This window comes from Chiloscyllium plagiosum, unplaced genomic scaffold (genome assembly GCF_037043375.1).
Source record: "Chiloscyllium plagiosum isolate Xiang-an unplaced genomic scaffold, Cpla_swu_hap1 HiC_scaffold_3, whole genome shotgun sequence".
NCBI classification, from domain to species: Eukaryota; Metazoa; Chordata; class Chondrichthyes; order Orectolobiformes; family Hemiscylliidae; genus Chiloscyllium; species Chiloscyllium plagiosum.
The window spans coordinates 39,839,034-39,863,436 of record NW_028270141.1 but is presented as its reverse complement, the minus strand read 5'-3'; the positions used below and the strand labels follow the sequence as shown (position 1 = coordinate 39,863,436).

Sequence of the window (24,403 nt, the reverse complement as noted above, 5' to 3'; positions counted from 1 at the left end):
AACAGATCAGAAAAACAGGTTTTAAGAAATTATTTATCACTTAAAAGTTCATCAATTTTCTTGCGACTTCATACAGTCAATTCACATTTTAAAATACACTACCTTCAGTGTATTTCAGATGTAGGATCAGAGAACTTCCCAGCCCCTTAAGCTGCTCTGCAAAAAAATCTGAAAGAACTGTATCTGGAAATCCAAAACAGAAACAGAAATTGCTGGAAAAACTCAGCAGGTCTGGCAGAATTGAGGAAGGGTTACTGGACCGGAAACGTTAACCTTGATTTCTCTCCACAGATTCTGCCAAACCTGAGTTTTTCCAGCAATTTCTGTTCTCGTTTGTAGTTGGTTTGTCTTTTAAATATATTTACCCACACTGGTTCTACAGTCCTTAATAACCCTACCTAATAAAAATCTATCAAATTTTGGTGTGAAATTAAATTATTAAGAACTAACATTCGAACTAGATTTGAATTTCATTACGTCAAATTGAATGCTGAATTGCTGAGGTATGTTTGGCTTATTGAGATCTAGTTTTAACCTCATTTTTGCTCTGCTTTTTCACACATGGCAAAAGGAGGCCCATGTCAGGCAAATAACCCAGCAACATTTACTTTGTGAGCTGGTATAGCGTAAGAAGGGGAGTCCTCCTCTGAGGGTTGTGTATGCCCACGAGAGACAAACTTCCCCATCATTAAACCAGTGAAATTGTTGGAGGAGGAAATTATATCAGTGAATTGACAGGGCGCAAATGACAGCAGTGTAGTTGGTGGAGAAGAAAACTAAACCAATAAAATTTGTGAAGGAAGAAATTACACTAGTGAAATTGCTGACAAGAAATTACAATGAATTTTATGTGGAAGTGGAAATTACACAAGTAAAATTTGTGGAGGAGGAAATTATGCCAACAAAATTGGTAGTAGCAAGTTACACTAGTGAAATTGGTGGAGAAAAAAGTTGCATCAATGAAATTAGAGAAATAAAATTATACCAATGAATGTGGCAGTGAAGTACACTGATCCTGATTTATGGCCTCGAGTTTTGATTCTCCCCAAAATGGAAAGTGTCTTTAGGTCTTATCTAATAGGCATGATATTTCAGTTCTAGTATATGACGAAATAACAATGGATTATTGTACAAGGTTCCTTGTGAATTTTTTTCCAGTGGTAATAATTTAGACAGAAGTGGTACAAGGATCATTTAACCCAAATAGTCCACATTGGTGTTTACCCTACATGGAAGCAAACAATTGTAATCACATTTATGCATGCTTTTCCTATATTCCTTCAAACCTTTTTCCTTCATTGACCTTTCAATCCAATCTAATCATGAACTGTAATAGTTAATGTGGAAAGCTATTATTACACAAGGTTTTGTAGTACATAATATACCATCCTCAGTTCAGATGTTGGAACAACCTGTGTTTGTCCAGTGTTTTAGTTTGAATTGTACTCCAAGGATAATAGCTCAGTGGGTGCAATGTCCCATTTTCCTCTGCACATGTAAATCTATTTTCCCATGTGAGTGCGCAAATGTTGACTCATTATATATTTTCCACTTGTAAGCATCTCAAACCATACTCTATTCTATGATAAGTCATATCTATAACTACCTTCACTATCTCATGCATGTTTTAAAACTAGTATATACTTTTCTTTTTGCATGTGTAAGCCAGATGTTTAGTGTCTCCTATTACATGTCTTATACATTTAAGGTAGATTGTTGTGTGTTTTGATACCTGTCCTAATGGACCAAATCTTTCAAGGAGAGGTGTTCACCATTTGCTTCTACTTTTTTGTACTATAATCAAGTTCAACATTTCTGTCAGCTTCTTCAGAAATGTGGACTGTATCTTATAGCCGCCTAATTCTTTGTAAAACAGACTTGCCAAAAGATGATAAGTAATGGCCTCTTTCTAAGAGGCTTTCAATCACAGTCTGCTAAGAGTTTAAGTGACCCAAGCTTGCCTTAATTGGGATATTTCCAATTGTTTCACAGTAAAAGCTGCGATTGTCAGAAATTGTATTTGCAATCACTAATTATTCCATGACTGGAATTTCTAAATCAACTTGCAATTCTAAGATCAACAGGTAATAAAGCATGCAAATGATATGTTGGTCTCTGAGTGAGAGCATTCAAGTACAGATGCAGGGATGCCTTGCTGTATTGTAAAGAGGTTTGATGAGTATTGTATGCAAACTGGTCACCTCACCTGGCTACGGGGAGAGTGCATTGACCATATGCCATTTCACTCCTGGAAGGGCAGGACTGATGTATGAAGACAAACGATCAGTTAGAGCTACATTGTCTTAAACTCCAGAAAATGAAATGGGAGATATCGCATTGAAAAGTACAAAATTCTAACAGGACTGGACACAGTAAATGCAGGAAAGATGTTCTGTTAACTGGACAGTCCAGAACCAGGCATCACAGCCTATGGATATGGGGGTATACAACTTCAGACTGAGATGAAGAGAAATTTCGCCAAACAGAGAGGAGTGAGCTGGTGGAATTCTCTGGCATACAAAGTGGTTGAGGCCAAAACATAGAATATTTTGAAGGAGGAATTAGATATAGTTCTTGGGGTCAAAATGATCAAAGGGTTTGGGGAAAAAGCAGAAACAGGATGATTAGCCACGAACATATTGAACGGCGAGCAGGTTCAAAGGACCAAATGATCTACTCCTGCCCCAAGTTTATCCTATATTTATCATCCCATTAAAAGAGTCCTGACTAATCTATTCTATTGTTGCTTGGTCTGTGTTGGCTATGCAAACAGTGTCACGTTGTTTGTCTGGATAAATCAAATCATAGAACCCATGTGGACCAGACAAATGGTCAGCATTCTCAGCAACAAACCCAAACAAGCAGACAAAACACGTCCAGAAACCCTAGCCACTCTCCCCTACATCAAAGACATCTCAGAAATGACTGCCAGACTACTCAGACCCCTTGGGATCATGGTAGCTCATAAACCCACCATCACACTATAACAGCAGCTAATGAACTTGAAAGATCCAATACAGACAACAAGCAAAACTAATGTCATTTACAAAATATCGTGCAAGGACTGTAACAAACACGACATTGGACAAACAGGCAGAAAATTAGCCACCAGGATACATGAACACCAACTAGCCACAAAAAGACAAGACCCTCTCTCATGAGTATCCTCACATATGGATGAGGAAGGATACCATTGACTGGGACAACACATCCATCCAAGGACAAGCCAAACAAAGACATGCACAAGAATTCCAAGAAGCATCGCATTCCAACCGTAACTCTATCGACAAACACATCAAGTTAGACCCCATCTACCACCCCCTGAGAAAAGGAACAGGAAGTGACTTTACCACAGGAAATGACATCACCAACCCAAAGAAACCCAAATAGAAAGCAGGAATTTTCAGCATTACTTCGCCTGAGGCCCACTGAAAATGTTACCTAGTAGGGTAGTGAAACGTCTGGAAATGAACCTTCCAGCTCAGTGAGCAAACCTATATCCAAAACTTCAACTTGAGCTACAAATCTTCTCAAAACTCGCTAAGTATTTGCACTAAGAAAGAATAGTAAACTCACCCTCAGATTAAGACAGGCAAGAAGACAATGATCACCTGACATGGCCATTGGCCAAAAGCGTTCAGATATATGATTGATATAGTGTAACTTATGTGTCCCAAGAAATATTATATAATATTATATAATAATATAATAATAAAAGCTCTGCAAGAGGGGTGGGTCACTTACCACTCATAGCCAGCACAATAAGCCTGAGAACAATCTGGCCAATTATCAAACGAATCTGAAAGTAGTATCATATATACTTGAGTAACAGTCAATATTAGATAGGATAGTGAAGAAGGTGTTTGGTATGCTTTCCTTTATTGGTCAGACTATTGAGTACAGGAGTTGGGAGGTCATGTTGCACCCAAGGAAGGCAAAAATGAAACAAGGACTGCATTAACTGTCAAATCTTAGATCTCCAGTAAAAACGTTAAGTGGATTCTCTGGATGAACAAAAGAGAGATATTAAAAACTGCGATCAATCTCTAAAATTGAGTCAACAACAAAAGGAATGTTACAGAATGGGAAGCTTTCGGCAGTTGTTCATATTAAACAAGATTTGAACAAGGTTCAAAATAAACATACCGAGAACAGCTAGGGCAGCACAGTGGCTCAATGGTTAGCATTGCTGCCTCACAGCACCAAGGAACTGGGTTCAATTCCACCCATCTCGGGGCACGTGTATGGGGTTTGCATATTCTCCCCGTATTTGTGTGGGTTTCCTCTGGTTTCCTCCCACAGTTCAAAGATGTGCAGGTTAGATGGATTGGCCATGCTAAATTTCCCAGGATGTGCAGCCTAAATGAATTAGCTATGGGAAATGCAGGGTTACAGGGATAAGGTGGGTCTGGGTGGGATGCTTTTTCGAGCGACAGGATGGGTTTGATGGGCCAAATGTCCTGCTTTCACACTAGGGATTCTATGATCTATAGACTGAAAAAAGTTCACAACCTAAATGATTCTGGTCCTTTATTATGTTCAAAAAGAATAGGCCCATAGCAAACAGCACAGTGGCAGTTTAAAAAGAGAAGCACTGAATAATCACCATGGATCAGCAGTCATCAAGAATGACACAACTACACTTCACCAAACACCCACCATCCAAAGCACAACAGGTTTTGCTGTCCCACGAAAACTGCTAAAAGGATTAGATTACTTAAGTGTCATGTTTTCTTACTTATGACAACTGTAGTCAATTCGTTGGATCTCAACATAGTATAATTGCTCAAAGATGGTGGCAAAGGAATGTCTTTTAACATACATTATGTGGGCTCCCAGAAGATATTCGTTTGGATTACATATAAGAGGCTGTTTGTGAAAAGAGTCACGAAATTAAAAATATCTTTTTGGATTAAGAGACTGATTGGACAGTAGAAGACAGTGCAGGGATAATGGACATAATCAAAATAGAAGGACATGAGTAGTGATGTCCCACAAGGATGTGTGTTGGGGCCGCAACTCATTAGGAATTCGTTTAATAATCTTTATGAATAGTTTTGATGTCGCGACACAAAGCCTTATTTCAAGTCTGCCAATGACAAAGATTGCTAGCATTGTAAACAGTGTATACACAAGCAAAATTACGAAAGAGACATTGATAATGTGTGGTGGTGGAACTGTGGCAGATGGAATTCAAAGCAATTAAGTATGAGGTCATACAATTTTGAATAAATTTAAATAACTAAAAGGCAATAACAAAGACAATAGAGTTACAGCTAAACAAAGCACTGGACAGACCACTTCTGGAGTACTGTATAAACCTGTAGGTATTGCACATGAGAAGCAGTGCATGTTTCAACAACTTAAATCACATGCAAAGACTTCACAAGAGCATTATAAAGTATAACACTGAGCTACATAAGGAGATTAATTAGATAACCGAAAAGTTGGTCACAGTTTCAAAAAATGAGGTGGAAAAATAAAAAGAGGGAAGAGTTTGGAACTAAGCCGCAGAAGCTAAGGTTAATAAATGGCGGAGTGATCAAAATTGGAAATGCACAAGAGGCCAGAACTGTTAATGCACTGATACCTGGGAAGTTTGCAGTAATGAGTGATTAGAGATGTGGATAGTGGCATGATCACAGAGGGATTTGAAAACAAGGATAAGAACTTTAAAGTATGATGTCACATGAGTAGGAGTTAAGAGAGGTCAGTGAACACAGGCGTGACTCAGGTGAATTAAATTTGACGAGGAGAATCGACGTTTCGGGCATGAGCCCTTCTTCAGGAATACCTGAAGGGCTCATGCCCGAAACGTCGATTCTCCTGCTCCTTGGATGCTGCCTGACCTGCTGCGCTTTTCCAGCAACACATTTTCAGCTCTGATCTCCAGCATCTGCAGTCCTCACTTTCTCCTGAATGAGATTAGAGGAGAGTTAAGACACATTCAGTAGAGTTTTGGATGCTAAGTTTAAGGAGTGTAGAAGGTGGGTGATCAGAGTGAAATACATTGAAATAATTAAGTCAGGGTTCAGAAAAGATTTACAAGGATGTTGCCAGAGTTGGAGGATTTGAGCTGTAGGGAGAGGATGAATAGGCTGGGGCTGTTTTCCCTGGAGCATCGAAGGTTGAGGGGTGACCTTATAGAGGTTTATATAATCATGAGGGACCTCGAATAGGATAAATAGACAAGGTCTTTTTCCCTGGGGTGGGGGAGTCTAGAACAAGAGGGCATAGGTTTAGGGTGAGAGAGGAAAGATATAAAAGGGACTTAAGGGGCAACTTTTTCATGCAGAGGATAGTACTTAATTGGAGTGAGCTGCCAGAAGTAGTGGTGGAAGCTGGTACAATTGTAGCATTTAAAAGGCATTGGTATGGGTATATGAATAGGAAGGGTTTAGAGGGGTATGGGCCAAGTGCTGGCAAATGGGACTAGATTAGGTTAGGATATCTGTTCGGCATGGACAAATTTGACCAAAGGATCTGTTTCCATGCTGTACATCTCTATGACTCCACGATTCTAAGTCAAGCAGTAACAAAGGCAGGAGGGTTTCAGCAGGAAAAGAACTGAGGCAATGGCAAAGCTGGGAGATGTTAGTGAGGTAGAAATAGGGAATCTTAGCAATGGCATAGATAGAAGATTGAAAACTCATCAAATACAACACAAAGGATGTATACAGGTTGACTTAATCTCAGATGATCGCCAGGTAGAAAGTTACAGTTGATAGCGAAGGACTGGAATTTGGAGCAGGGATCAAAAACAATGGCTTCAATCTTCCCAATATTTAATTGGAGAAAATATTTGTTCCTCCAGTACTGAATATCAGAAAGCAGTCTGATAACTTAGAGTCATAGAGTCAAAGAGATGCCCGAAACGTCGATTCTCCTGCTCGTCAAATCTCATTCACCTGAGTCACGCCTGTGTTCAATGACCTCTCTTAACTCCTACTCATGTGACATCATACTTTAAAGTTCTTATCCTTGTTTTCAAATCCCTCTATGATCATGCCATTATCCACATCTCTAATCACTCATTACTGCAAATTTCCCAGGTCTCAGTGCATTAACAGATGCTGGAGATTAGAGCTGAAAATGTGTTGCTGGAGAAGCATGGAAACAGACCCTTCAGTCCAACTCATCCATGCCGACCAGATATCCCAACCCAATCTAGTCCCACCTACCAGCACCTGCTCCATATCCCTCCAAACCCTTCCTATTCAGATACCCATCCAAATGCCTCTTAAATGTTGTGACTGCACCAGCCTCTACCACATCCTCTAGCAGCTCATTCCATGCACATACTCTCGGGGTGAAAAGGTTGCCCCTTAGGTCTCTTTTATATCTTTCCCCTTTCACCCTAAACCTATGCCCTCTAGTTCTAGACTCCCCTACCCCAGGGAAAAGACTTTGCCTATTTACCATATCCATGCCCTCAATTTTGTAAAGGTCACCCCTCAGCCTCCGACACTCCAGGGAAAACAGCCACAGCCTGTTCAGCCTCTCACTGTAGTTCAAATCCTCCAACCTTGGCAACATCCTTGGAAATCTTTTCTGAACCCTTTCAAGTTTCACAACATCTTTCCGATAGGAAGGAGACCAGAATTGCACGCAATATTCAACAGTGGCCTAACCAATGTCCTGTACAGCTGCAACATGACCTCCCAACTCCTGTACTCAATACTCTGACCAATAAAGGAAAGCATACCAAACACCTTCTTCACTATCCTATCTACCTGCAACTCCACTTTCAAGGAGCTTTTTTTTTCAGCAAGATTCCCTAGGACCTTACCATTAAGTGTATAAGTCCTGCTAAGATTTGCTTTCCCAAAAAGCAGCACCTCACATTTATCTGAATTAAATCCATCTGCCGCTCCTCAGCCCATTGGCCCATCTGATCAAGATCCTGTTATAATCTGAGGTAACCTTCTTCACTGTCCACTACACTTCCAATTTTGGTGTCATCTGCAAACTTACTAATTGTACCTCTTATGCTCGCATCCAAAAGTAGAGGACCCATCACCAATCCTTGTGGCACAGGCCTCCATTCTGAAAAACAACCCTCCACCACCATCCTCTGTCTTCTACCTTTGAGCCAGTTCTCTATCCAAATGGCTAGTTCTCCCTGTTTTCCAAGAGATCTAACCTTGCTAACCAGTCTCCCATGGGGAGCTTTGTCGAACGCCTGACAGAAGTCCATATAGATCACATCTACCGCTCTGGCCTCATCAATCCTCTTTATTACTTCCTCAAAAAAACTCAATAAGTTTGTGAGACATGATTTCCCACACACACAGCCATGTTGACTATCCCTAATCAGTCCTTGCCTTTCCAAATCCATTTACTTCCTGTCTCTCAGGATTCCCTCCAACAGCTTGCCCACCACCGACGTCAGGCGCATTGGGTTTATAGTTCGCTGGCTTGTCCTTACCACCTTTCTTAAACAGTGGCACTACGTTTGCCAACCTCCAGTCTCCGTCACCTCACCTGTGACTATTGATGATACAAATATCTCAGCAAGAGGCCCAGCAATGACTTCTCTAGCTTCCCACAGAGTTCTCGCTACACCTGATCAGGTACTGGGGATTTATCCACCTTTAACCGTTTCAAGACATCTAGCACTTCCTCCTCTGTAATCTGGACATTTTGCAAGATGTCACCATCTATTTCCCTACAGTCTATATCTTCCATATCCTTTTTCACAGTAAATATTGATGCAAAATATTCATTTAGTATCTCCCCCATTCTCCAGCAACACAAAGGCCGCTTTGCTGATCTTTGAGGGGCCCTATTCTCTCCCTAGTTACCCTTTTGTCCTTAATATATTTGTAAAAACCCTTTGGATTCTCCTTAATTCTATTTGCCAAAGCTATCTCCTGTCCCCTTTTTGCCCTCCTGATTTCCCTCTTAAGTATACTCCTACTTTATTTATACTCCTCTAAGGATTCACTCAATGTCTCCTGTCTATGCCTGACATATGCTTCCTTTTTCTTAACCAAACCCTCAATTTCTTTAGTCATCCAGCATTCCCAATACCTACTAGCCTTCCCATTCACTCTGACAGGAATATATGTTCTCTGGATTCTTGTTATCTCATTTCTGAAGGCTTCCCATTTTCCAGTTGTCCCTTTACCTGCGAACATCTGCCTCCAAACAGCTTTTGAAAGCTCTTGCCTAATACCATCAAAATTGGCCTTTCTCCAATTTAGAATTTCAACTTTTAGATCTGGTATATCCATTTCCATCACTATTTTAAAATGAATAGAATTATGGTCGCTGTCCCCAAAGTGCTCCCCCACTGACACCTCAGTCGCTTGCCCTGTCTTATTTCCCAAGAGTAGGTCAAGTTTTGCACCTTCTCTAGTAGGTACATCCACATACTGAATCAAAAAATTGTCTAGTATACACTTAAGAAATTCCTCTCCATCTAAACCTTTAACACTATGGTAGTCCCAGTCGATGTTTGGAAAGTTAAAATCCCCTACCATAACTACCCTATTATTCTTACAGATAGCTGAGATCTCCTTACAAGTTTGTTTCTCAATTTCCGTCTTCTTGTCAGATGTGGGAGATTAAGGAGAGTTTACTGGTTACTGCAGATTATATCTGCAATAAGTGCTGTTGGTTGCTAATCCTACCCTATCGAATGGATCGGTTTGAGAGACAGTTAGAGGCAATGAGGAATTTGCGATGGTATGTGATGGATAGCAGTTATAGGAAGGGGAGAAAGTCTCAGGTACAGTCACATAGATGGGTTAATCCAAGAAAGGTAAGAGAGGTAGGCAGGTAGTGCAGGAGTCTTCTGTGGCTATCCCCATTTCAAACAGGTATGCTGTTTTGGAAAATGCAGGAGGTGATCGATTCACAGGGGAACAGCAAAGTTTCTGGTATTGCGACTGGCTCTAATGCAATGACGGGTACGTCGGGTTCCAAGCAATCAATTGTGTTAGGGGCTCTAGTCCGAGGCACAGACAGGTGATTCTGTGGCCAGCAGCAAGAAAGCAGAATGGTGTGTTGCTTCCCTGGTGCCAGGATCAAGGATGTCTCAGAGAGCGTGCAGAATGTTCCAAGCGGGAGAGTGGCCAGCAAGAGGTCATTGCCCACATTGGAACCAACGACATAGGAAGGGAAAAGTTTGAGGTTCTGAAGGGAGGTTACAGCGAGTTAGGCAGAAATTTAAAAAGGAGGTCCCCGAGAGCAGTAATATCTGGATTACTCCCAGTGCTACGAGCTAGTGAGGGTTGGAATGGGAGGATAGAGCAGATGAACGCATGGCTGAGGAGCTGGTGTGTGGGCAAAGGATTCACATTTCTGGATCATTGAAATAATTTTTGGGGTAGAAGTGACCTGTACAAGAAGGACGGATTGCACCCTAAACTGAAAGGGGACTAATATATTGGCAGGGAGATTTGCTAGAGTTGCTCAGGAGGATTTAAACTCGTAAGGTCGGGGGTGGGACCCAGGGAGATAGTGAGGAAAGAGATCAATCTGAGACTGGTACAGTTGAGAACAGAAGCGAGTCAAACAGGGCAGGCAGGGACAAGGTAGGAGTAATAAATTGAAGTGCATTTATTTTAATGCAAGGGGCCTAACAGGGAAGGCAGATGAACTCAGGGAATGGTTACGAACATGGGACGGGGATATCATAGCAATTACAGAAACATGGCACTTGGATGGGCAGGACGGGCAGCTTAATGTTCCAGGACACAAATGCTGCAGGAAGGATAGAAAGGGAAGCAAGAGAGGAGGGGGAGTGGCGTTTTTGGTAAGGGATAGCATTGCAGCTGTACTGATGGAGGATATTTCCAGAAATACATTCAGAGAAGTTATTTGGGTGGAATTGAGAAATAAGATTACTTATTGTGGAAACAGGCCCTTCGGCCCAACAAGTCCACACCGACCCGCCGAAGCGCAACCCACCCACACTCATTCCCCTACATTTACCCCTTCGGGCAATTTAGCATGGCCAATTCACCTAAACTGCACACTTTTGGACTGTGGGAGGAAACCAGAGCACCTGGAGGAAACCCACGCAGACACGGGGAGAATGTGCAAACTCCACACAGTCAGTTGCCTGAGGCGGGAATTGAACCCGGGTCTCTGGCGCTGAGAGGCAGCAGTGCTAACCTTTATTTGTTTCTGCCCCTGTGGGTCCATCGCTGGTAATTGAGATGAGACTTGAAGGTGAGTTCCTTGACTTGGTGGCAACGAAAGTACGATGGACTGTCAGGACTTTCCAAGAGTAGTCACTACCAGTTGCTGCCCTACTGGTTCTGACTTTATAGTTTGGCTGGAGATGCTGTAATCAGAGTGTTCAGATACTGGGTTAAGAACAATCTGATTTGCTCCTAAAGATATGGGTGTTCCAGCAGTTGTGCTTGGGAGGCTGATGTTACCAGTAGCCTTTGACATACTGTCAACAGTATTTTCTTACAGTAGTAAGAAAAAGATGATCACCTTACTGGCATTGTATTATAGACACCCTAATAGTCAGAGGGAAATTGAGAAACAAACTTGTAAGGAGATCTCAGCTATCTGTAAGAATAATAGGGTGGTTATACTAGGGGATTTTAACTTTCCAAACATAGTGGAGTGCCACAAGGATCGTTGCTGGGCCCTATACTTTTTGTCATTTACATAAATGATTTGGATGCAAGCATAAGAGGTACAGTTAGTAAGTTTGCAGATGACACCAAAATTGGTGGTGTAGAGGACAGCAAAGAGGGTTACCTCAGATTACAACAGGATCTGGACCAGATGGGCCAATGGACTGAGAAGTGGCAGATGGAGTTTAATTCAGATAAATGCGAGGTGCTGCATTTTGGGAAAGCAAATCTTAGCAGGACTTATACACTTAATGGTAAGGTCCTAGGAGTGTTGCTGAACAAAGAGACCTTGGAGTGCAGGTTCATAGCTCCTTGAAAGTGGAGTCGCAGGTAGATAGGATAGTGAAGGCGGCATTTGGTATGCTTTCTTTTATTGGTCGAGTATTGAGTACAGGAGTTGGGAGGTCATGTTGCGGCTGTACAGGATATTGGTTAGGCCACTGTTGGAATATTGCATGCAATTCTGGTCTCCTTCCTATCAGAAAGATTTGGTTAAACTTGAAAGGGTTCAGAAAAGATTTACAAGGATGTTGCCAGGGTTGATGGATCTGAGCTACAGGGAGAGGCTGAACAGGCTGGGGCTGTTTTCCCTCGAGCATCGGAGGCTGAGGGGTGACCTTATAGAGGTTTACAAAATTATGAGGGGCATGGATAGGATAAATAGACAAAGTCTTTTCCCTGGTGTTGGGGAGTCCAGAACTAGAGGGCATAGGTTTAGGGTGTGAGTGGAAAGGTATAAAAGAGACCTCAAGGACAACTTTTTCACGCAGAGGGTGGTACGTATATGGAATGAGCTGCCAGAGGATGTGGTGGAGGCTGGTACAATTGCAACATTTAAGAGTCATTTGGATGGGTATATGAATAGGAAGGGTTTGGAGGATGATTGGGCCGGGTGCTGGCAGGTGGGACTAGATTGGGTTGGGATATCTGGTCGGCATGGACGGCATCTGTGCTGTGACTTTGCCCAAACAGTTCCTCCGAGATCAGTTGCAAATTTCACTGTTTGTTAATTTTCCGAGACGCACTCCGATGTCCAGCGATACATGAATTCAAACAGCAAAGGCAGTAACTATGCAGGTTCACTGTGCTATCTGTTTCTTTCTTTCTTTATTTCTCTCTCTATCTCTCCTGTACTGACCTCACCACGTGCTTCCTTTGTCTGATCTTCTCCCTTTAAAAACTGCTGTTGTTTTGACTTTATTTTTCTCCTCAAAGTTCCAAAACAATGCAACAGCATATAAAACAGTAATTGCTGCTCCTGGAATTTGAGGAAATCAACACCTAAAATACCTCAAAAAAGGTGCAGCTGTTACAGCCAGAAATTGCTCCTGTCCTCCACCTTGGATTATGCAGGATTTATTCACCAGGAAAAGTCGGTGATATGATCTGGTGAAAATAGCATCTGAGAGGTACCACAGGGACGTAATAAGCAACCAATCATGTGAGCTTGGATTAAGTGGTGGGGGATGATTCCATCAATCAACAAACCAACCAATAAGGTGCCTCTTATTGGTGCCTTTCTGGGTGCACTGGACAACACGACAAAGAGGCTACAGAACTACGACAATGGGACCCTGCTGCCTCATGACTGGTTGTAGCTTGCAGGTCCAAGGATCTCATATGTGCATGGACCTGCACTCCACACATGCTCAACACCGAAGGTATAGTAACAGAGGGACGAGGGACATTAAGCTGACCTCAGGTGCCTGGTCCTCACAACGAGACATAGCGTTGGTAGACATCCAGCGTGGTGTAACCAGAGACAGGGCACTCCAGAAGTTTCCTTTCAGGAAAAGTCAGAACAGGCCAAACCATCTACCTCCACCCAATCTGCACCTTAGTTCTGTGAGAGTTCAAGGTGATGAGGTAACTGCCTCTGGAAAGGACATGTTATACACAAATGCTAATTGAGTCACCTGACCAAAATCACAAAGCCAATGGTGTGCACTGCACAGCAGGCTCTTCCGCTTCAATTCAGGAGACATCATGGGATAGGAAAGATGAGCTGGAGAGCACACAGGTGGCACAAATGACACTACTGTAAATGTTATGATATTTCTAAATAGACATTTAGCTTTATCAGCTGTGTCTAAATGTCTGTCCAGCACGAATTAGAACATTGAAGGTACAGAGCTTAGCCCTCCTTAGCTGCGCCATGATGGGCCATGATATGAAATGAGCACGTGGCAGATAAGGGACAGATTTGATTGCTACTTCAGTAACTGAGGAATCTTTCCAGGTAGCAAAACAGTGCCCAAAAAAATCCCAAATAACTGTGCATGCAGGAAATTAAAAAAACAAATTGCTGGAAAAACTCAGCAGGTCTGGCAGCATCTGTGGAGAGAAAGCAGATTTAACATTACAGGTCCAGTGACAGTTCTAAAGCAGGGTTTAATGAGTACAAAAATAGATTAGAGGCTGGCAATTCCATGGCGGATAACTTAATTCCTGATTCCCCAAACTTGTTCATCACTTACATGATACATGTCAGAAAGTAACAATACTGTTCACTTGCCTAAAAGACTGCAGCTGCAACATCACCCAAGGAGCTCAACATCATTTTTGATAAAGTAGTTATTTTGATCGGCTACCAATCCATCACCTTCATCATTCACTCCCTCCACCACTGACGCAATGTAGCAGCAATGTATATAAGCTACAGATATACTGCAGCAACTCACCAAGCTTTTTTCAACCCCACCTTCCAAACATGCAACCTCTACTATTTAGAATAACAGCAGAAGATCCAAGGGAACACTACCACCTGCAAGTTCCCCTCTAAGCCAAATGTTAACCCAAATTGGAACTATATTGCCATCCAAAACTGCCTTCTTTATAGAGGATACCTGCATTAGATGTATAGCCCCGAAATCCAATGGTTTTTTGGTGAAGTTTTTTTCTCATTAATAAGGTTGTTTGGCGTGCAAACAGTTAACCTAAGTTGACACCCACTTAAATGTGACTGAGAGGGGGGCGCATGGCCCAGCACCAGCTGGCCTGGATCCTCTCTCAAGGCCTGTTTTTACTTCGAAGCCTGCTCCTCCAGTCAGATTTTTAAAATGTCACCACTAAACTGTCACTTACTCTGAAATTTAAAAAATTCTGAATTCCGAAAAACAGCTGGTCCCGAGCATTTCTGATAAAGGATTGTCTACCTGTACTAAAGCAGTTCAAGAATATGGCTCACCACCTTCTCAGGGTCAATCAGAATGGGCAACAAATGCTGGCCTCTGGACCCACACAACAGGAATAAAAATTTCACACTATTTGGTAAATTTCTGAAGGCTGAAATATTGTATATTAAATTTACCTAGTTTGAGTGAGAATTCAGAATTAAGAACCAGGTCCATGGGTGCTACACTAACTTGACTGTTTTTCCCCCAACAGTGAAGGAGTTAAGAGGTGCTGGTGAGGTTCAACTAAATGTTGTCAATATACATTGAAAAACTAATGCTATGGTTTCAGATGATGGAGTCCAAGGACAGAATGTTGATTAAAAAAAACACAGAACATCATTGGGGGGGGCACCAGAGGTAATGCTGTGGAACTGGAAGTGAAGCTAAAGTAAGTGATACTCTGGCTATGAGTAGATAAATAATGGAAGGTGAGAACAACTCCATCAAATTGGATGACAGCGCAGAAGCACTGAGTATAATGGTGTGGTCAACCAGGTCAAAGCAAGATAGATGAAGTGGGAAAGTTTGTCACAAACATATGAAATGTCATAGGTGACTTTAATGAGAACAATTTCAGTCCCACTGCAGAAACAGTAACCTGATTGGACATCTTCGCACGTGAGGTTTGGGGAAAAGTTGAGAATGGATTTGGGATAACAATGAGAATTGTAAAATTGAGGCTTGACTGTGAGCTAATATAGATCAGCAAGCAAAAGAGAGATGGATAAATGGTGAGATATTAAAGAGTTCATTTGCTCTGCTGACCTGCAAGAAATTGAATGCCCTGGGGGTAAAATTAGGTTAGATTCCCTACAGTGTGGAAACAGGCCCTTCGGCCCAACCAGTCCACACCGACCCTCTGAAGAGTAACCCACCCAGATCCATTGCCCTCTGGCTAATGCACCTAACACTACGGGCAATTTACCATGGCCAATTCACCTGACCTGCACACCTTTGGATTGTGGGAGGAAACCGGAGCACCCAGAGGAAACCCACGCAGACACGGGAAGAATGTGCAAACTCCACACAGACAGTCACCCGAGGCTGGAATCAAACATGGGACCCAGGTGCAGTGCTAACCACTGAGCCACCGTAAGGTAACGTGGTGTGTCTTTGTCGTATATGTGGAATGTGGGAGGTTTACATGGCCATTACCTTGCCATTCAGGGATGATTTACATTTTCATCCAGAAATCAATAAGAACATTACAGTTGGAATTTGACTACTCCCCTATAATTACAAAAAAATGATTTGCAACAGATTTGACCATTAAGGGATGATTTGCATCACATTGTTTCTGGAGGTGGGGTGGTCACTGCATTGTATCATGAGTGGCGTGGGACTGTGAGGGGATGGCTGGAGGTTGTCTTGTGGGCATTACCAATTGTGATGTAAAGAAAAGACTGTTTCCTTTGTTCAGAGACACCTGGGACATGATTCACAAGCATAGCAAAGAATGTTTAGGGTTTCTCCAAAGCTTGCACTGCACTGTGCTTAATAAAGTTGGTTGCTTGTTCACAAAAGTTGTCATTTGCAGTTGCACCAAGTGTGTAAGAACCTCAGGAAAAAGAACTTAACAATGGGACCTCGTGCGAGTTACTTCAAAACCAACCGATAAGAGTCCTGAATGATATCAAGTTTGCAAAAGATGGTTCACCATGAGTAAGTGGAATAATCAAGACTGGAGGTAACAAAGGCATGGATGAGAAATTCAGCAACAGACAAACTGACACAGGGGCAGAATTGGGTGTAATACAGAAGTGGAAACAGACAAAATTAGCGACAGTGTGGATATGATATAGGAAGCTCACCTGAGACTCAAACAAAACACCAGACTGTGAACAGCCCATGCTGGCTAAGGAAAACCAAAAAACCTTTCAAAAACCAGTACTCACCAGCTCAATTAATAAGGTCAAACTTAATAAAGAATTTTTGGATGCTAGAGGATCTGCAGTCAAGGAGGCTTGACGGAATTATGATACATTTTAACAGGTGTTGGTCGCTTAGAGCATCAAGCTGATCTGCCAATTAACTTCGTATACATGCGTTTGACACATGCCTTCATATTTTTGCACTACAACATCAATTTCAGATATAAAATTTACAATTAGTTTAACATTAAGTGTCATGTGTGGGAGGGAATTTTAAATTTCTACCACTATTCGCATTTAGAAGTGTTTCCTAAATTCCTTTCTGAAAGATCGAGCTCTAATTTTTTGTTTTACTATGCCCCCTAACCAGATTTCTCAAACAATGGAAATAGGCTTTCCTTTATTACCCATAACTTACTTCAATATCTTGAAATATCAATCGAATAATCCATTAAATTTACAACTGCAAGGAATACAGTCTTAGTTGGTATTGTGCTTCCTCATAATTTACCCCTCGAGGTCCAGTTAAATCTATTTGGCACCCCATCCAGGGTCAATATATCCTTTTTAAAGGGTGCTGATCAGAATTATTCACAGTACTTCAAGCTGTGGTTTAACTGGGACTTCAAAATTTTTAGATTTTCAACCAACAATGAACAAGGGTTATGAGATGCAGGCAAGAAAGTGGAGTTAACATTACAATCAGATCAATTACAATCTTATTGGACAGTCAATAAAACTTGAAGGCCACAATGGCCTACTCTGCTTCTAATTTCAATGCTCTTTTGTATAGCTGTCAGAAGTGGTTTAACCCCCAGACATGTGGTACACAGATGTATGGGGTGTGAAATGTCATGACCCTCATGAACCAAACTCTGACTTATAGGCAATATCTCCACTGCTTTGTGGACATCTTGGGAGAGTATGGGAATGACCTCTGACAAAAAAGCCTGAAATGGATCTTCAAGGCAGACTGCTGTTTAAATGATATCTTTCTGACAACTCCTGCAACCAAACAGCTGCCAAATGTAGTAATTTGCAATCAAATCTTTGGATTCAACTGGGGAGGTAAAGAGAGGGATCCTAATGGATGGAGCCCAGAATCTTCATAAATTTTGTCTATGCTTCCACCCTGGAGAGAACATTCAAGTTTCAGTGCATAGCATTAACATGGCACAGGAAACAGTTGTTGCAAGAGATCCTGTGGCACACAGAATTGGTGATCCAGATGGTCTCTCATGGTGGAAGGGACCCAATGTCCCAATAGTCAGGCATAGCCACATCAAATGAAGTAACCCTAATTAGTAAAGAATCCTCCACAGTACATTAGTTTCATTGGATGTTTGGAGATTACAGTCTCTGCTCAACAAGTGGATGCAATCCACCCACCCAGGCAAGCAAATAAGAAAGTTGGAAGACACCACCTCTTCTTTTGGTAAGCTGGACAATCAAGGTCTTGTATGCAAAATTTACAGATGACTTACAGCTGTTTGGTAACACATTCAAGACAACCACACCTACATTGAATTTGATAGGCTGAACAATTATATAGTTTCTCTACAGAAGACCATGTTCGTAAGTGTATCATTGTGATAGAATTATTGCATGCTCATCTGACAAGATTTCAGGAAAACATGTGAGCAAGGTATTGACTTTTCTGCAAGGCACATACTACTCTTGATAACATAGCACCAAATAGTTCAGAGAATGGTCTCCCCATCCACCTTTCAAATCCACAAGTATCTGCGTTCCATTGTAGGAGTTCCACTACAAAGGTGAAAGACCACTTTTATGAGGAACTTAACACTGCTATCAGCAACATATCTTTATCTCCTGGGGGGGATTTCAATGCAAGACAATGAGATCATGCCCTCCTGCCTTGGACATCATGGCCTAGGAATGGACACAGACTACTGAAGCTTTTCTGATACCACAAGCTTGTGAAACTGGCATCTTCTTCCAGATAGAAAATGCCACAAGATGTCCTGAAGTTATCTAAGATCAGGACATTGGCACCAACTGGGTCTGATCAACACTGACACCACACTCTTGAACAGCATTCTCAATGATTTTTTTCATTCAAAGCTAATGATATTACCTGCTCAGATAAATATCAAGTTTTGTAAGCACGCTGGCAGGCAGAGGTCTCGAACCTCAATCAAACCCACCCCAGGGGACTCTACCCCAATACTGCACAGAGGACTCAAACCTCAATCACACCCGTCTCCTCTAATGCAGTGCAGAGGACTCAAACCTCAATCACACCCACCCCAGGGGATTTAAACCCCAGTACCACGCAGAGAAGTCGAACCTCAACCCAAACCCACCCCAGGGGACTCAAAACCCCAGTACCTCACAGAGGACTCGAACCTCAATCACACCCCCTTCTCCCTAATGCTGCGCAGAGGACTCGAACCTACGCCTGCCAGCGTGCTTGCAAAACTGTGTCTCTCAACGGAACTAATTGCCGTTCGAGGAATCTGTAGAATAGAGTGTGATTGAGCGAGGGGACTGTTTCTGACAGACAGGAATATCGAGAGGGACCAAGGTTTAAAATTTTACCTTGAGGGCCCGTCCGTCTTGAGACACCAATGTTCTGGCGGCCGCTGAACCGTCCGATCATAACTATCTGTTTGGATCCTGCTGACTATGTAGTATTGTCACCCTGTTCCCACCCCCCCCTCCCCCCAGTCGAAGCAAAACACTCAAAGACAGCGTAGTTTTACCTCCATCTTTATTTCAGGTGCTGGAGGGAGAAGACATGAGCTCACTGTCTTCTCTGGAACAGCAATTTTGCAAGGAACTATATAGTCATTTTACAGGAAGGAACATACAGATAAGGCAACATACATATTGATTGGGTGACCGTTACAATTAGCAAGTATCAATAGTAAAGATGAAGCAATCTGCTGTTACACAATGAATAATTGACTTCACATAATGAATACTTTTCACCTTGTCAACTGATGTTACATACTGAATATTACCTCATCTTATTAAATGGCTTTATGTAATGAATGCTTTTCCACCTTGTTAACCCATTACCCTTACCTCCAACACCCCATTGTTAACTGTAAGTTCTTATCCGATCTGAGTCATGCACAGTTGAACCTCATTTCACAAAACACAGAACTTAACTCTTTCCCTGTCTGCTTATACCCTATTTACATTCTCAATGGGAAATATATTCTCGTGTTGCCTCTGTCAAACTGCAGATCCTGGTTGAACGCATCTACCCAAACCAAGAAAGTTTTCAGAACTGGGAGATTTACAGTTGACACGATGTTTTATGCCTGTAACTCCAAGAGAAATGCCATGAAAAAGGAGATCACTACATAATCCCTTCATCAATCTCACCAAGGCATTCAACCATGTGAGCAGTGGAGGACTGCTGTGCTGTGGGAGAAAACTGCCTGCTAAAGCTGCTCAACATGATCTCTTTCTGTGACAATGTGATGGGCAAAGCCAGCTATGAAGGGGCAGCAGCAGAATCCTGAGATCTGCAGTAGCGTCAAACTGGCACTATTCTGGCACTGATAGTCTTTGCTATAATTTTCTCTATGTTGCTCTCATATGCTGACTGTTTGAAAGAGTATTGGTTTGGAGTGCAGAACTAAAAACTCAGCTGGCTCAGAAGGCCAGAGAAAACAGAGGCCAGTGAATGTGACCATAATTAAGTAAAATTTAAAGTAATAACAGATAAAGACAAAGATACACCAGAAATAAAAGTTCTGAATTGGAGAAAACAAATTTTAAATAAGACAGGGCCTAGCTAAAGTTGATTTAGAAAGAGCAGTGGGAGACATCTAACAGGATAAAAGTGAGAGCATCAGGCCATTATGTTCTTGTAAAAATGGATCAACCGGAGAACCTGAATGACAAGAGATGTACAGGATTCAACATGAAATAAAAAGCAAGTTTATGGTAGATACAGAAGGTTCAATATAGTGGATGCCATACGGAAGTATAGAAAGTGCAGGGGCCTGTTTAAAAAATTAAGACAATGAAGAGGGGGAGATGAAAAACACTGGCAGGTAAATTTAACAAAAATTCAAAGATGTTTTAGAGGTCATTTAGGGGCAAAAGAATAACCAGTGAGTAGGGCCCAATAGGGGATCAAAGTGACAACATGTTCTGGAACTGGAAAACAAGCCAAGGTTATAAAGAAGTACCTTCCATCTGTATTCACTGCAGAGAAGGACAAGGTAGTCTAGAAATCAGGGAGAGGGACTGGAAAATCGGATTAGAATAGTTCGGCAGTTGTTTTAGACTGGTGCAGATGCAACGAGCTGAAAGGTTTTTTTCTGTGCTTTGATCTTGATGACTATGATATAGTTGAATGAATTAGAATTTAGACAGAGGAGGTATTAACTGACTTGAAAGTGGATAAATTCCTAGGCCTCCATGAGATGTATCTCAGGTTGCTATGGGAGTCAAGGAGGAATTTGCAGGGGCCCTCACACTAATTTTCCAATCCTCTCTGGCCACAGGAGAAATGCCAGAGGACTGGAGGACATTAAAATGTGGTAACATTATTCAAGAAGAATGGCATCAAGCTGACCAGGTCTGTAGAATGGGGTAGTGCAATTGACAGTTTATTTTGGACTTTAAGGTTATTGACAAGGTCTCGCATGGCAAGCAGCCTAAGGAGCTAAGAGATCATGGAATCCAAGGCAATTTGACAAACTGGATCCAAAATTAGCTTAGTGGTAAGAAGCAGAGGGTGATGGTTGATGGTATTATTGTGACTGAGTCCTGTTCAGTGGTGTAACACAGTTCAGTGTAGGTCTCTTCCTGTTTGTTGTGTACATTAATAATATAGGCATGAAAGAAGGAGGCATGATCAATAAGTTCATAGATGACACAAAATTGATGACGTAGTAAATATTGAGGAGGAAAGCCTTCGCCTACAGGATGATATAGACGGGCTGGTCAGTTAGTACGAATAGTGCATTATGGACAAGACCGAACCACCTCAAAATATATTAAGATAGCCTAGACTCTAACATTTTCTTGTTCAGATGCAATTTGATTGGTCAAATGACTCGGCTTTAATGGAAACACTTTACACTACAGTTAAAATACAGACAAAATAAAAACAAAAGAATGAGCTTAACCATAACTACTGAAATGTTCAACAAAATAATAATATATCTTAACTACTAATTAACTATTTCAATATAGTAATATCCCATAAATACAACCTTGACAAAGGCAAATTCAGTAAAATAGATTGTTTCACATGCAATTCTAACAGCTGGAAGAGAACCCAGCTTTTAGCTGCAAGAGAGAGAGAAAATTAAGAGTTTCCAAATCCAGCTTCAGGACACCAGCAACTGTAGAAAGCTAAAACTAACAATCTTGGTTCTGCAGAAGGTTGACCCCAGCCATTCAGGCTGCTTCTATTGTTCCAACTTTTTTAAAAAACCCAAAGCCTCACAAGCTGTTTATTGGCTTTGAGCAGACTGCTCAGAATCTGTCTCAATCTTTACTAATAAAAATGGTCAAAATACACTTCTTAAATCCATAGTATCATCATAAGTGACAAACATAATTTATTTCTGAAAGAAGTGAGGTAGTGCACTTTGGGAGGAGTAAAAAAGCAGAGTACATATTGAATTGTACAATCCTAGGAAGTAAAGAGGATCAACAGGGACCTCAGTATGCACATCCATGATCATTGAAGGTCACAGAATGGGTAAATAATGTAGTTAAGGTACATGGAATACTTGTACATTTTAGTCAAGGCACTAAATACAAAAGCAAGAAAACTGTAATATAACATTAATTAGGCTACAGCTGGAGTATTGTGCACAGTTCTGATAATCCGACAATAAGATGAACACGATTGCACAAGAGATGGTGCAGAAGAGATTCACCATATATTGCAAGGGCTGGAGCAATGAAGAAAGATTAGATAGACTGGCGTTGTTTTTCTTAGAGCAGAGAAGGCTGATGGTGAATCTGATTAAGATATACAAAGTTCTGATGGCCTTAAATTGGGTAGATAGGGAGAAAAATTTCCCCATAGTAAAAGGAGCCAATAACCAGGGGACACCGTTTTAGGGAAAAGAGAACATTTAGAGAGGTTTGAAGAAAATGCTGTTACCCAGGTGGTCGTGGCTATCTGAAATCCACTGCCTTACAGTCTGGGAGAGGCAAAAAACTTCAAGACATTTAGAATTATGTAGATGAATATAAATAAACTTACAATGCTACAAGCCAAGTATTGGAAAATGGAATTAGAACAGATGAATATTTGATGGTCAGCACAGAGAATACACCAAAGGGCCATGATCCATGCTTAAAAAACTTTTTACATCTTCAGTACATGGCCTTCCCCTGGAGTAAATGTAGCAGAAACAGTTTTAGAGTGAAGCTCAGGAGTCACATCAGGAGATGCTCAAGTTATGGTGTCTGAGGAAGAGTACCTTGACCCAAAACATTAACTCTGCTTTCTCTCCACAGATGTTGCCAGATGTGCTGAAGTTTTCCAGCAATCTCTGTCTTGATTCTCAAGTTAGTTGTCCATCTCCATGCAAGCCACTGTCTTTGGAAGTGGAATGTTGCATTGGTAATAATAACAACTGTAGGATAACTTCCACTCTTTCGTATTCTGCTTTACATATAAATGATAACCTCCACGAGATAGGCATTGAATAACACAACACGATAGAGAGGCTGAACACCCTAACATAGCCTATCCACCATCCCCGATAGGTGACCTCCAGATACGAAACCTACTTCGATCAAATATTGACCACATCCAGATCTAACCCTGCCTCACCTCAGGACCCACACCCTCTACATCAGGACTCACGACCCCCCCGTGGCTCGTCCCCTGACAGGTAGTCTCTGCTCTGCACCATTGCTTCGCCCTATGCCTCGCCTCCCCAGTCACTAACTCACCAGATGCAGCACAAACGGAGCTCCGAGGAGTGTTATCCACAGATACAGGTGAAAGGCATTGGAGAAGCCGCTCTGTTGGGGTTCTAGGTAGCAACCGCCCGTTAGCACTGCCCATACCCCTCGCCGGAGGAGGCTGACTAGATGCCAACCCATAGCGGACACAGCCGTTAGCCCCGACCCGGCTGCAGCATCCGTTAACCGGCCGCCATTCTGTTCATGCGCACTTCGTCCTTCCCGTCATCCTCTCGGCTGCGGTGGGGCGGGGTTATTCAGGTCGTTGCGCAGCCACCCCGCCTCCTAACATGGCGAAAGTGAGTACTGCAGATCAAAGTCGAGAGTGGTGCTGGAAAAGCACAGCAGGCCAGGCAGTATCCGAGGAGCAGGAGAATCGACGGCTCAGGCAAAACCCTTCATCAGGAATGAGGCTGTGAGCGAAAGGTCACCCCCACCCAGAGGCCTTGTCCCCAACATCCCTGACCTGCTCCCACCAAGAAACCTTCCCCCATCATCTCCGTCCCGCCCCCACAGAGAGGCTTCCCCCTAACATCCCTGCCCCGCCTCCACCCAGAGGCGTTCCCCCCACCCCCCAACATCATCCCTGCCCCCCTCCAGAAGCCTTCCCCCAACTTCTCCACTGGGGCCCGATAACATCCCTACCCCCACTGTGACAGACATACAATGAGGCATAAGAAGAAGGGCTTATGCCCGAAACGTCGATTCTCCTGCTCCTTGGATGCTGCCTGACCTGCTGCGCTTTTCCAGCAACACATTTTCAGCATACAATGAGGCATCCCAGTAACCCTACATCTACTAGGGTGGCCTCCCAACATCCTCATACCCACCG

At 42.3% G+C, this 24,403-nt stretch overlaps 1 protein-coding gene across 4 annotated transcripts in view; it reads right to left on the bottom strand.

Moving 5' to 3' along the window:
- LOC122548604 (pecanex-like protein 1) overlaps positions 1–24,002 on the bottom strand; it is a 281,969-nt gene extending 257,967 nt beyond the window's left edge. For all 4 annotated transcript variants that reach the window (XR_015752841.1, XM_087978544.1, XM_087978548.1 and 1 more), the window contains exon 1: positions 23,560–24,002. Coding sequence is in view for 3 of the 4 variants with exons in the window: in XM_087978544.1 (XP_087834670.1) it covers positions 23,560–23,712 (153 nt within the window). In the remaining variant the exon portion in view is untranslated. The remainder of the gene's footprint in view (positions 1–23,559) is intronic.
- Between the last annotated feature and the right edge of the window lie 401 nt (positions 24,003–24,403).